Source organism: Meleagris gallopavo, chromosome 2 (genome assembly GCF_905368555.1).
Source record: "Meleagris gallopavo chromosome 2, MGAL_WU_HG_1.1, whole genome shotgun sequence".
NCBI lineage: Eukaryota > Metazoa > Chordata > Aves > Galliformes > Phasianidae > Meleagris > Meleagris gallopavo.
In genome coordinates this window covers 24,581,163-24,595,658 of record NC_139405.1, presented here as the reverse complement: position 1 = coordinate 24,595,658, position 14,496 = coordinate 24,581,163, and the positions used below count along the sequence as shown (strand labels likewise).

The 14,496-nt window shown below is 35.6% G+C and overlaps 1 protein-coding gene across 4 annotated transcripts in view; it reads right to left on the bottom strand.

Moving 5' to 3' along the window:
* The window catches only part of DYNC2LI1 (dynein cytoplasmic 2 light intermediate chain 1), a 21,526-nt gene extending 7,030 nt beyond the window's left edge, over positions 1-14,496 (bottom strand). For 2 of the 4 annotated variants that reach the window (XM_031552382.2, XM_010706766.3), the window contains exons 1-12: positions 14,325-14,468; positions 14,000-14,117; positions 13,067-13,101; positions 12,449-12,518; positions 11,294-11,382; positions 9,195-9,381; positions 7,152-7,220; positions 6,073-6,150; positions 5,043-5,119; positions 4,613-4,683; positions 4,145-4,242; positions 2,718-2,810 (exon numbers count right to left, since the gene is read on the bottom strand). In XM_031552382.2, coding sequence (XP_031408242.2) covers positions 2,718-2,810; positions 4,145-4,242; positions 4,613-4,683; positions 5,043-5,119; positions 6,073-6,150; positions 7,152-7,220; positions 9,195-9,381; positions 11,294-11,382; positions 12,449-12,518; positions 13,067-13,101; positions 14,000-14,117; positions 14,325-14,386 — 1,047 coding nt within the window. In that variant the 5' untranslated portion in view covers positions 14,387-14,468. Of the gene's footprint in view, positions 1-2,717; positions 2,811-4,144; positions 4,243-4,612; positions 4,684-5,042; positions 5,120-6,072; positions 6,151-7,151; positions 7,221-9,194; positions 9,382-11,293; positions 11,383-12,448; positions 12,519-13,066; positions 13,102-13,999; positions 14,118-14,214 lie in introns of all 4 variants that reach the window. The other 2 variants (XM_010706769.4, XM_031552381.2) reach the window with 2 other exon arrangements.

Below are 14,496 nucleotides of genomic sequence, written 5' to 3'. Positions count from 1 at the left end.
ACTTCAATTTTGCGTAACAGTGATCTGCTGGTACTTTGGCACTGACTTCAAAGAACCTAACTGGGAGGCTATCCAATCCCTTGAGCTCGAGGTTACCTTTAACATTTGCTTCTATGGACAAAGCTACAGTGAAATATCCAGATAAAAGGAGTTTTTATCCTTTATGCAGACCTCAAAAAGGTCCTAGATGCTACATTCTCTCAGAGAATAACTCCAGAGCATAAAAAAAGTAGTAAACAATTACAAGAGCGTTATTTGATATAAATCTGCAAGTAATGGCTGTAGTTTAAAAACTAGGAAAAGAATTCTGAAAAGACATAACTGAGAAAGGTAGAGTATATGTAGAACGAAGGTACAGTGTGGAAAAGGTAGCCACAGAGCTTTCCAGAGCAAAGAGGTTTAGTAATAGGGTGGTAAGTCTCATCCTCAACTCTGAAAATAATAATGAAGCAGAATATTCTGGTCTAAAAGAGTGTATCCTTCTCACAGCTAATTTTATATTAAGAATATCACACCCAATGCTGAAGAGACATATTTATTTCTCCACAGACCCCAGCTGCACACAAACTCTACAAACAAGGAAATCCCTGGAGAGAAAATCATTCTGCAAACAACATGGATTTATTTAGAGACTGGCTGGTGCTAGGGCACTTCCTCACAAGTGGAAGGTAATAGAGGAAACAGCCTTGATTTTATTAAACTTTAAATTGCTATGGTTATCTATAAATCAACCACGAATTATTTAGCATCCCACTTACAGCCAGAATTTCAGTCAGGTGTGCTAATTGTTTTATCAGATACATAGACAAGACGCTATTTTATTTTTATTGTTACAATATTTCTGTGTTTGTTTTCCTTTAAAGCTTATCTTTGAGATAAACAAGCAAACCTACAGTCCAAAGTGGCACATTAACAGAGTGTGTCCAGGAAAGAAAAATGAGCTAAAACTATTTCAAAATGTACCCTGGCATGATATGAAACTTTCATATTGCATTATGATTACATTAGCAACATGCTCCATAATAAACATTTCAATACATTGTTCTTCCTAAATAATAGATAGTATGAAGGTCCAAAAAGTAATAGCAGACCTATCATGCATTTAATGTTTTCCTTTAAAAATTGGATTTTTGTGCCACTTTTCATATAAGTGAAAAATTCAAAGATATCTTAAGACTGTTAACTACGTAGTTGGGGTTTTTTTGTTTTTGTTTTTTAAAGATGTACATTGCTATCTTGGTGCATTTCAAGTTGAATGACATTCTTTGAGAATAAAACATTTTAATAATGTGCAAATAATCTTGTAATAATTGAACTTTATGATAGAGAAGTTTAGAAAATAGGTGCAGATAACAAAAGTAATTTTCTCTTTAATGCTCAAATTACTTGTAGTAGTCCAACTAAAAGAAACTACACTGGTTTCCAATGCCCTTGAACAGATTAATGTTCTAAAAGCTTTTCTCTTTTGTTTAAAAACAGAAAATTTAATAATTTCCTGCACGATTTAATCAACGCATACCAGCAACTTGTTTTGCAAGATGTTGCTATTATCTAAAAATAACTTAATATGCCATATAGTTATACTGGGTATAAGGTTGTATTATAAATTCCAAAAGCAATGTGCTTTACAAGTGTTAATGATTTCTAAGACTGCTTTTGATATAACAGAAATTGAGAACTGACGCCTACATTAACAGGATGTTACAGGTGATGTGCAAGTTTGAATTGCTTTGTTCTTTCACACTATTAATGCATTATTGCATTATTTCTTTGGATCAGGTAACTAACTATAAGGTTACAGCCTGTATGCAATCTAATCAAACTGTAATAAAAATATATGAAACAATAAAAAAAAAACAAACAACTGGATAGCAGTAATAATGAAATACTTTGCTTTCTTTTACATTAATGCAAAAGGATGGAATTTGTTATGGTATTCTACAGTTAGTTGAGATTAACTGCAGTGCAGCTCAATAGAACTGCCTTTCATTTTAAGCGGGGTGCTCTGTAAAAGTATGTGAGACCTAAATTGGTACAGTCTCTCTTTAGAAGGTTTCCTGCTCTCATCAGCTTGAACTCCTGTTATAAAAGCCTCTTTTAACCATAGTAATTTAGTACACAAAGAAGTTAAATGAGAAGCAGATGGCCCACGTATAACTTCTGAGAATTTAGCAAAATTTTTCTCAGTCATTCTAGTGAAGAATTTTCTCCATGTGAAACAAATGAATCTTTAAGAAATGCAGAATTTTCCACGTAAATATGCTATATTCCTTCCAAAAAAAGACAAATGTATAAATCTTGAATTAAGCTTGACAGACCCATACCTGTGATATTGGTAAAGCCTACATTTCTACTCATGGGAGGTTTTACATTTATATTGATAAGGCAACAATCTGACCTTAGCCAATTTACCATAGAATTATCTATAAAACTAATTTATTTTTAGTGAAATGATTCTGGAAGAGAGAGGAAACGTTTGAGTTATTCACTTCTAAAGTGAGCAGCCAAAACCTGGAGATCTAAGAACATTCCGCCTGCAATGTGTCTACCATAAGAAAAAAACCAACAAAATAGCTATGTGGAAAAGAGTCCCTGAAGTAAAGTAGGAGTTATGTAAAGACAAAAGGATGATATGAGTATATTCTACAATTACTTCAGCAATGCTGGTGTTTCTGGAATACCTGATTGTGAAGAGCAATTGAAGAACAAGCACACACCTGGTTTTTCTGAGCTCTCATGACATCAACTTCATGCTCAGCATATTGTGAGTCCTGTGCAGGGTCCTTGCTATCTTGTAAATCACTGAAACTCTTAGAGGAAGAAATGAGAGAAACACACAAGGTAAATTTTATCTTACTTTACCTTCTGTTCCCTTTACAAGAATAGGCAGTGATATACATAAGATGGAAGCATTTTGCTTGTAATAGAAAGGTATTAAAATCTTGCATTTATGGATAAAAAATTGCACTATGGGATATAGATCAGATAAAGAAATACAATATATTATCTTGGTTTGGTAAAATTTTAAGAAAGTAATGGTGCAGAGAAAAAAAGCAAAAATCCTTTCTGGCCCATGACATTTGGGCATAGTTAAGGAATGCATCTCAGTGACTTGAATACTCAAGATGATGCTTCATTTAAGGTTGCCAGAAGCATTATTTTAGTATCTGTGAACCACTTCAAGAGTTTATTGCTATCGTTTTGCCTGTTCTGAAATTTCATTTACTAGATTTCAGAGAATAATGCATTTAATTCCAAAGAAGAAAATACATTAACAGAGAACTTTTAAATAAGGTTTTTTCAGATGTTGCACTGCATATTTCTCTACAGTCGTAACAAATGGAAGGTAGCAAACAGTTAACCATGCAAATAACAGAATAAAATAAAGCAGAATTAAAACAATCATAAAATGAAGTGAAGGAAATTCTCATTGTACTGAAACATCTTTGAAGCTTAAAGCATATTTTGGAACTGAAGAAGAATGGAAATCTCACTGACAGAGCTTGCAAGATGAGAAATGTATCTGGACACAGCTAAAAATGTCAGTGTCAGCTCTACCCTTAAATGGGGTAAATTCTGAGTAAAGGATTGCTACTCTGAGTTATCTTATCCTTTAGAAAGGGTCAGAGTATCTAACTTTAGAAAGCACCTGCTAAGGTTCCATGATGTATGGCACAAAGATACAAAGTAACCATTCTGGTTGCCCAGAAATAATTAGCTGAAGAGGCCAAATAATTACTGTATTGCTTTCTGGCACTTATATCTACCTGCAGATTTGAATAACTGGTATAGTGTTAAAGTTATGGTCAAAACTGAGTCCTGTGCAGGACTTCAGAAATTGAATTTAAATGTTCACATCCCATATCCAATAATTACTAGCTGTGCTAGTAGGGAGAGATGGACAGAAACTGCATGGCGTTAAAAAGGCTATGAGCAAAAATTATGTGAAAAATAACTTTATAGTTTTAGAAAAGTAAAACCAGTCTTTACCATATGGGTCCCACTGTGTAAAGAGGTTAGAAGAAACAGAACTACCAAATGAGACTGAAATTCCAGTCACTGGACTGGAAAAGCAATAATTAGTAGTAATATGACTACTCTTCTAAGGGAAAAGAATCTGTGCAGCAGACATGTAAACACCTACCTTGGGAGGAAATGTCTTCTCAAACACCTTTTTCCACAGTTCTAAAGGTGTGTTTGCACGCATCTTTCCAATGTTGCTGTCAGAGGTGGGTGGTGGCCCTAAGGATCACAGCACAACACAACATAATGTTATAACAACTGATATGAAGTACTGATCCAGCTACTTTAATACTTTACCTTCTGCAGTGACAAGCTGCTACAAGCAGTCTGGGAAGCAATTCTATATTACATTTTCTTTTAGATCAAAGCTTCTTGATAGCTTACTACTTGAGTAGTCCTGATACTTCAGTAAGTTACCTGAAGTAATTCTCAATAATATAAATACTGAATTGCACTTTAAAATTTTCCATGCCACTTGCTTCAATGATGACTCAAAACAGATAGTGTGTTTATCTTGTAATAGCTTAAAATTTTTCTAACTTTCAATACCAATTGAACAACAAACACAATGAACATCAAATGTCCCAACCTATTTGGCTCAGTGAATCCAGGCCTGCTGGGATAAACAGTGGTTTGCTGTGATCCACTGATACGGACTTGCTAAACAGAAAAAAGAAAACATGTTAAGAGGACATTTAGTAATAAACCAGTAATTACATTATCCTAGCTAAGAATAGACTCGTAACTGGGCTTTGCACAGAGATTTATGTAAGCAATAATCTATTTAATTATAATGGTGCCTATATTACTATTCTGTCAGCTCAGGGAATAAAATCAAGAGTTATCACTACTCTGTGCAGAGATGTGCAGCTGAGACAGGAATAAAATTCCACAACAAGAATTTTTGCAGAGGTCATCTTATTGTGAAGAAAATAGAAGTTTTGGTCATCCAAGTGTTTTCGTTAAACAGTTTTATAGACTCTGGGTAAGACATTTAATATCTAGACAATCCTTGTTACCTTCTATCGTAGCCAAATGCCAAGTGATTAATAAGAGCACGAGCTTTCAGCAGGAGAGCCTCAGATTTACTCGTAAACTAAATGAATTAGAAAACAAAATATACATTATGATTTTCCATCACAGGAATACTACATTACGATTTTCCATCACAGGAACACTACATTACATCATCTGCATAGGCTATTTCAGATAGAGCTTGGCTAATCCCTGACCTCAAAAAAATTAGTGTATGCTTACTGGATTTACTACAATAAACAATTTAAAGAAACAAACTGTTCAGTAACTAAAATAAGCCACTGTCACAAAATGGCTTTATAGAAATGAAGGCTGATAAAATTATAACCACATTCTGATGTAGAGGAAGCCTAAGAGGCAGCTGTTTTGGGTTGTGAACCTGATTGTGAAGATTTCTGCCTTTATTCAGGAGATGATCTGAAAAACTCCTATCACTTTATATTCCTGCATAAATGCTTTGTCAAGTCTCGCGGTTCTCTTGTGTTGGTAGTTCCTACTCATTAGTGTGAAAACGTCCTTGGTTTTATTCTTTGCATGCGTGTGGTGGTAATCTATGCTTAAATTGCTGTGAAGTCATGCCTCTGGAGCCAGGTTTTAAAATCTTCAGAAGCCTGCCCACTAGAACTAAGCTAAGTTCATGCTTCTACCAAAGAGGCCAGTTTGCTACTGTTATCCATCTAGATCAAGCTCTTATTCTTGCCTGTTTTATCACACCAAGAAAAAATTTTGTAAGCCATACAGTAAACTCAACATTAGAACTGAGTTTGCTAACAAATAACCACATTTTTATTTTTTGCTGGCACAGGGCATTAGATCTTTTGCTTATATAACATGTATTCATCCATCTGCTGACAATACCTGTAACCTATTTTACAAACTAGCTCATTAAGAAAGCTACTGTAAAACTAATTCAACTCTGTCTTCTCTAGGATTTTCTATTTCTATTTTTTAATATTTTGTAGCACAAGTATTACTCATCTCATTATTTCTTAATTAGTAAGTGAATATAAATACCACCAGTGATGCTCCATAATAATGCGAAACAAATCGAAGTGTCCTGCTTATTATTTTCCTCATTTCAGAGTCAAACTCCTAAAAAAAAAAAAAAAAAAAAAAAAAATGGAGATTGGAACATATGTAAGAAACAAAAAAACCCCAAAACATTACAGCTAGAACTTTTCTCTTTTTCTTTAAACTGCAATGCACTTAGGCTGCAATATATGAGGCGTTCAGCTGTCAGCATAATTATATCTTAAGACAGAATCAGTAACAGCCTACTCTGAAAAGAAATGTCACAATTTCCCTTTGTTTCTTTTTTTCAGAGGGAGCCTAAATCTGGCAATATATTAGTCCAGAAAAGTTTTTAATTGGGAATGTGTATTCAATTTCCAATTAATTTGTTTCGTAGTTCTTGAAATTCTAAAACCAAAGAAACACTGACTTCTAGAAGAATCAGTATTTTCTTCCTTTTCTGTGAAAACATGTAACTGTCAGTAAACCTTTGGCTATGTGCTCTTTAAATTCTAATAACTACAAGATTTGAAAGTTGCACAAAAATATCATTTATGTTCCTTCAACAGAAGATCATACAGATGGCGTGCCCTGGATCAAGGGGATGAAAACCTGTCCCACTGAAGCTTGCAGCAGTTCGTCCACAGACTCCAGTGGAACTGTGCTGTTATTCAGTGTTCATTACATGAATACTGTTTTTAAAGTGGTCAGGGCTTAGTACAAAGCCTCAGAATGAAAGAATGCATGGTATTTATTAATAAAAATTAAGTAACTCTGAGATGGCCTAGTATCAATGTAGTCATCCAAGTAAGCAGAAGTACAGTACAGTAGCTAAAATTCAAACATACTGTTCTAGCTTCTCATGATCAAGTGCTACTTGGAAAGTGGGTATGTATTTGCTTGGGCTAGGAGAGAACCCAGCAGTACATTTTTTCCTCTCCCACCAAAAGATGCAATTACTCATTTGACTGTAAAAAAAAAAAAAAAAAAAAAAAAAAAAAAAAAAAAACTTTGAAAAAAGGTGCAGAACAAAATGGTAGCTTATTGTTGTTGCTGTCACAACTATTAAAAAAGTTACTTACATGAAAAATATCATATTTGCTTCCAATAATCACCAAGGGTATTGGAAAAGGGTCAACCAAGTCATAATCCTATTAAACAGATATAATGGTTAAGCAATATAAGCAAATTATAGAAGATTGTAATAGTTAAAACAACTGAAAAGAGTTAAAATTAATTCAAAGGAGACGAGGTTTGTTTTTTTCAGAACCTTAAGTAGAATGAATAAACTTCAATCCATGCCACGTTCTCCAAATTGACACCAATGGATGACAGTAGCTCTGGAAGCGTAGACATAACTTAGATGGTTAACATCCAGCCCAAGTTTTAATAAGCAGATAACAATAATTCTCAAGTTATCTGGAAGGTTTTCATGTAGTCTTTGTGAAATGAGACAAATCCCCTCTCATTCATAAGATGAATTTGTCAAACTGCATTGGTTGCAGCAGAGTGGAAAAGAAATATGTTGCAGCAGATCTAACTGTTAACCTCTAGAAGTGGTTACCTCACATACAGGCTAAATGACAGTTAGAGAATTAGCAAGAAGCTGCAAACACAGGAAATCCTGTACTCTGAGGGGAAAAATAATTGCTGCATTCCGACATTGTCAAGGCAAAACCTCCTATATATTTTGTTATATAAAGTGAAGAACTTGAAAAAAAATAAACAACCCAAGTGTTTATTCCTTAACTAGTAAAAAACTAACATCAGAAATATTAAAACTGGCACCCCCCCTATTTAAACAAGGTCTGCACTTGATACATTTCTTCTGTAAAAATCAGAGCCAACAATCATTCATCCAGTCTAATGGAATATAACGAATCTTCAAAAAAAAAAAACCACAATACAAAAAACTCTAATAATCTCAGATTCCTAGCAATCCTGATTATCTTAAAAATGCTTAGCTATAAAAGAGCAAATAGTTATTTGACTGTAAATGATGATATTTCCTCCCACCAAAATGACATAGAAAGTTTAAAGAGAGCCCAGTAGTATCAGAACATTTTGTTTGTGTCTGTTGTTTATGATAATGAAAAGAGAATGGAAGTTTTAGAAGGTGTAACTGTGCTTCCTGCAGGGTTACAAGTCTTCTAAATCATTAGAGACATTTTTCTTATTCTTATTGAAAAATGTTAGCAGCTTTCCAGTTGATAAGCCCTTTTCAAAGCTTGACATTGCAGTCATGATTTGTTGCCAACTGTGCTTGTAGGTATTTTCTTTTTCTGAAGTACCTTCTTAAAAAGTAAAAGTGGAAATTATTATCCAGCAGAACTCAGACACTGTAACTCTACTGAACGTTGCGTATTTTGCTCTCTCAAAAAATGGAGAAGTTGCTTACCTAGCTCAAAAATTGAAAAGTATTTAGTACATTGCAGCATTTTAGAAGTTACAGTAACTAGATTTATGTGCCAAGTCTTTGAACTGTTAAATACTTATTTATCCACTATATATACACAACATTTGCAGAGGTTTCATGCACAATGATTTTTCATTTCTATTGCGCATAATCTAGTTTAGCTTTTCCAGAGATTTAGTTAGTAATTATGTTTAAAGGACTGATGTTAACATTTCTGAAACTTTATAATTTAATTAGTTGTCAGATTATCAAAAGGCATTGAGTTTGTGATAGACATTTAAATAAATGCAAAGTATATAGTCATGTTGATGGCTGTTATAACTATATTCTTTGCTTAAATTTGTACCTTCAGCTAGTCTCTTGCTAGATGACTTTTGTACATTCTAGTTTTCATCTTCATTTTAAAAAGATGAGGGGGGAAAAAAAGCAAACTGCTACTCTAAAACTATTTCTTTTGATAGGTGTAACATGCCATAACAATCACATTAGATATCTAACAAAAAGATATAAGAAACCTTCTTTCCTTGTTTCTGCTCTTATTGAATTTTTATTAAATTGCTATAATTTTCCAGTGAACAGGTTCATCTACATCAAATGGATTTTCAGTCATGCAGAAAAATCTAAAAGAGTTGTTTATCATTTTGAAAAGCATTATCTTTAACTGCATAAAGGCCCATGACATTTGGAGAAAATATTAGAAGTAACTTACTGGATGATCCCTCTGTAGATTGTTCTGCGTCTTCTGCTTAATTTCAGCAGCTACTTCAGGATCTGTCTTTTCCAGTTTGGCTAAAATTTTATTCACGTGGTTTCTGGTGGCCTGCAGAAGATTCTCCATAGTCATCCAGAGTTCATTAGGTTTGGATAGATCCAATACAAGAACTACTGCAAATGACCTATTAAAAAAAGGCATTATCTGCTCAGATCCTCAGTACATGAGACAAACAGCCTTTTCCTTCACTACCATAACTGTGGTACAAATGCTGAAAGCATCAAATATGAAAATACAAAGGCTAAAAGAGAATTGAATGTGACAGCAAAGACAGATGGCTTTTAAGTATGCCCTGAGCACTGAAGAAACTTCTCCTTTGACTCTTGTTCTATTACTTTGGTAACTCTCCAGCAGAAGTTTTAGGGGATTTTAGTGAATCTGATTTTCTTCCTGGAGGCATAATTTACAAGCACGTCATCTCTGAACTCTACACGCCCAGCTGAAGCAATGTTAGTAAACGGACAGAATCTTTATCAAACACAAATGTATCAGAAATTTCTATACTTTCATATTTCTTTCTCAGATTACGTAGAAAAAGCTGGTTAAAAGAATCATTCTGTCTGATGCATGTGCCAATTATCTGGAACCTCAAATGAGTATATCAGAAAGTCTTCTGAAAGACAAATGGAAGAAGTCAGAGCACTCAAAGCATGCTTACAAACTACCAGGCTCCCAAGATTCCAAAAGCATTAGAGTGTAAATGTGAAGGGGACATCGCAAACACCACAAATTGACTGGATTTAGTCATTTTTTTCCCCCCACGTTCCACCATGACATGAAAAAGGGGATTCCAGACCGCAGTGGTTATTAGGAATACAACAAAGCAAAGTGAACATCCAATTTCACCTTCAAATGCTGTGCAAAAAATGTGAAGAAAATTCTCTTGGTGCAACTATAGTTCATGGAACTTTTACGTAAGAAAACTGCTTGAGTACAGATGGATGAGAAAACTAGTGAAAACTTTGAGACAGTGGAATTTTTGAGTAGTATGTTGAAGTTTACACAGGTGATCTTGAAGAACAGTGTTGCTCTCTCATAAAACAATCTTAAGATCGTCCTCACGAGAAGATTCCTTCTCATGAGTTTCTGAGGTGGAGCTCAGTTAAGTTCATACAGATATCTGAAAAACCGTTGAATTTTCCCCAAGCCCGTCTAGCAACAGGGTTTCTGGAAGTGCTTTTTTTCCATCTTATCCCTCACTAAACAACAGCATTATCTCAATAGCCAGAGCAGTAGCAATGTATGTAACAGAAATTATATCTTTCCCATTACTGTTATTTTAAATAGAAATTAAAGCTGATTACCAAAGAAATACAACAATGCATCATAACACAAAGGTAAAATACATCTTTGATCATCACATTCTTACTTCTTCATGCAACTTTTAAAATATTTCCTCTTCCTATGCTACACCATCACTCTGATTATTCTCACTATATTCTCTGTATTCATTCTGAATTATTTTCTCTTCTCTTGAAATTAATTCAACAGTTTTAGTTCCTTTCCAAAACATGATCTCTCATGTCTGACCTTGTTCTTATCAGATGCTCACTTCACTTCCTAATAATCCAGTGTCCAGTTTTATTTGTAATTTTTTTGTCTCATCTTTCACCTTAGAATACTCTATCTCTATCTCCTCACAGAGATAGTTCCTGTGCCTGCGTACAAAAGTAGGGAACCAATTTTTTTTCTCTGTATCCCAACTTGCTTTTTCTGTTCATTCAACAAGCATGAAAAGAGACTACATCTTTTTCTGCATTTCTTGTTCTATCTACTGAAGGCCAACCCATTTCCTTCATGTTATTGCTTTCTCTTGTTCTTAGAGACTGCTAAGAACTTGTCTTATTAGGAAAGGATTATGAAAAGGAAGTTCAAAGCAGAGTACTGATGGAATTACCATGATTTTTTACAAAAAAAAATCTCAAATATGTTATCTAATATTTTGAAAGAATTTTCTATAATAAGCAGTCTAGAGATTTACTTATGCTTCACAGGCAGCTGAAATTAAGTTTGAAATTTTAATATTAATCACTTACCTTATGTTGTTGACAGTGATTGGTATTCGAATCAGTTCCAGTAACGAGGTTCCACCACCTATTTCCCAAAAATGAGCTATATCTTTGGGCTGCAAAATAGGTTGTGTTAGAAATGCATGCATTCATGAAACACCAAGAGAAAGCGTTGATTCTGATACACTGAGTTTTCGTGCAAGTGACTCAGAACAATAACACATACTATTTCATTAGTGCTTTCTAAAATATAAAACCAAACAAAACATGTTGAAGGAATTCCATAGAATGCCAAAGACTCCTGCTGTCCCTATGACAATCTCATGAATGACTACTTTTAAGGTAAAGAAGTCAGGAAGCAACATGATTAATGATAAATATTACGATATATATATATAGGTCAGCTTTTCATCCTTCTTTTTCTTTACTGCAGCTCAAATCGATCTTTACATTGGAACTTAGCTTCCCTAGAAAGTTTCAAATGATTTTTATCTCTCAGATTTTCTACTCCATGCTTCAGTGACAGCAACAGCAACTGCCTACAGCAACTTATTACTGCTGGACAGAGCTGTGCAGTAATCAGAATGGGTTCAATATTCCTGTTAGCACAATCTGCAAAGCAAAGTTAGTGATGCTGACACATAAACCAAAACTTAATTATGATTTAATATCATCTACGATGAATATGTCTCTCATAAACTCATAAAAGTTGTAAATATCTTCATTGGTTTATACTCATTTCACACTTTAAAGACAAAGTTCAAGGCATGCATCCTGTGCATCTTCCCTCCTTGGGAAGATAAAATCACTCAAACATGACAAACAAGTTAGATTTCATAAATGAAACCCATTTCTTTGTGTTATACTTTGGACTTTGAGCTACTGCATTCTAGTGGTAGGAAAAAATACATTAAAGATTAAAATATTTTTAATAAAATGATAATAAAAAAAAACTTTTTTTCCCCCACAAATAATAAAGTAAAAACCTCCAGGATAAAAATAACTTCATATTACTATATACATATATATATATATATATATATATATATATGTATGTATATGTGTATATGTATATGTGTGTGTGTGTGTATGTGTGTATGTGTGTGTGTGTGTGTGTGTATATGTATGTAAAACAAACCACAAAACTACATACATAAATAAAACAACTTTCTGGGTACTCACTGCATTGTGTCTCCTTGCCCTTCTCCCAAAGGTATATTCCAAAACTAACGTTGGCTTTGGAATCTCTTCCCTATCCAAAGAAAAATAATTTAATTGACAAGATACTCTAAATAAATAAAGCTAATTCTACTTTTGTTATATTTATCAATCAGTTCAGAATTTAGCTTAGAAACAGCAGTACAAAGAAGACACTTTAATACAACAGTGTCTTTCTTCTGCCAAAGAAGAAGAAAGAGAAGCACCAATCTGAAGAGACAGCCATTTAAGCATTCATATTGGAGAAAAGTACCAGAGGGGTCAGATGACATGTAGTAGTGAAGGTAAGTTCAATCTGTACGCGATCAACTGGACACAAAAGACAACATCTGTATACTTGTATCATGAATTATCACACAATATAACTATTCACGTAAAATTCTAAAAAATACACTGTAACAAAATAAAAAGGCTTATATCTCATTATCAAACCCCAGCAAGCAATCAACTAGATTACATGACTACCTCTATTAGTTAGCTACATTTTAAACAATTCTCTTTTACTGGCAACTTGTTCCTTATAACGTCCTTTATTACAATCAGCCTTTAGGTACCCACAGTTGAAGAACACTTAACACATACCTCTCAAGACACCTCAGTATGATAGTGGTCTTCCCCTGGAAATGAAAAACAAAGAACTCCTACTGTAACGTCATTAAGACATAAGCTTTTATCACTAAAAGAAACTAATTGATGTAATATTCCTACTATGAGGTATCTGAAAAGTGTAAAGTCATGTAATTGTTTGTAACTATATGGTGGAAAACTAATTGCCAACTTTCTATCAGAATCAAGTTACACTGCTGTTCTAACTGCTAGTTAGAGGTTGTACAGATACCAATCCTTCTAAAATTAAAATTCTATTCTGAAAAATAAATAATACTAACAGATGTCAGATACAGAGTTACTAATGACCAAACCTCACAGGACAACGTGAAGTAAAGTAGCAGTAAAGAAGTAAAATGACCTGGGTCATATGAATCCTAGAATCACCGAATGCTTTAGGTTGGAAGGGAGATGAAGCCCACACGTTTCCAGCCCCTGCTGTGATCAGGGCTGCCCCCCAGCTCACCCCCCCAGCTCAGCCGCCCATCCAACCTGGCCTGCAGGGATGGGGCACCACAGCTTCTCCTGGCAGCTGTGCCACTGCCTCGTCGTCCTCTCAGTGAAAAATTTCCCTTCTTTTAGTTTAAAACCGTTCCCCGTTGTCCTACTAGTCTCTACCCACATAAAAAGTCACTCTCCCTCCTGTTTCCGGAACCACCACCTTGCAATCTGTTATGACGTGTGCTCAGATCTGCCTGATACAGACACAGTGCCCAGCAAGACGCCAGTGCTTGTAATCACAGCAAAGCTGGTATAAATGCACTTGAGTCGGTCTGTTCCCAGTTAGCTCTTCACAAGGGGAAACTTAACAGCATCTCATTTTCAGAAGAACTGAGTGAACGCCACACTTGTCAGGTCTCTTCCCCGACAGAACCTGCGCCCAAAGAACACACCCGATAACAGCATTACCCCGTTTTTGCTTCCCATAAACAACATTGATTTCTCCCAAACTTCCACGCGCTCGCCATCGTCGCAGGAGGTTTCTCTCTTCTCCACTTCATCTCTAGCAATATCCCACAGAGTATCGCTGGTTGGGAAAACAGAACGGGCGCGCCGTTAGAGTAAACAGAACAACCGGCAGGAGAAGGGTAGCCCCCTCCCCCACTTCCCCCACGCCACGTTACAGCCGCAGAGGCCGAATCTGCCTTTTTACAGCCATCTCCTCGCCCACCGGCCCCGTGCCCGGAAAGAGGCAGGGAAGGGCCCGAGGCCCCTTCACCAAGCTCCGGCGGACCTCCCGCTCACCCAGCCTTGGGCATCGCCACAGTCCGCCCGGGCCCGGCTGCCCGTCGCCATGGGAACGGCGCAGGGCGCTCCGGGAGCTGTAGTTCCGCGGGGAGAGGCGGAAGGGGGCGGAGGCAGCTCTCAGCCGTGCCCCGGCCCGCCCTCCCTCAGCCCTTTTTTTA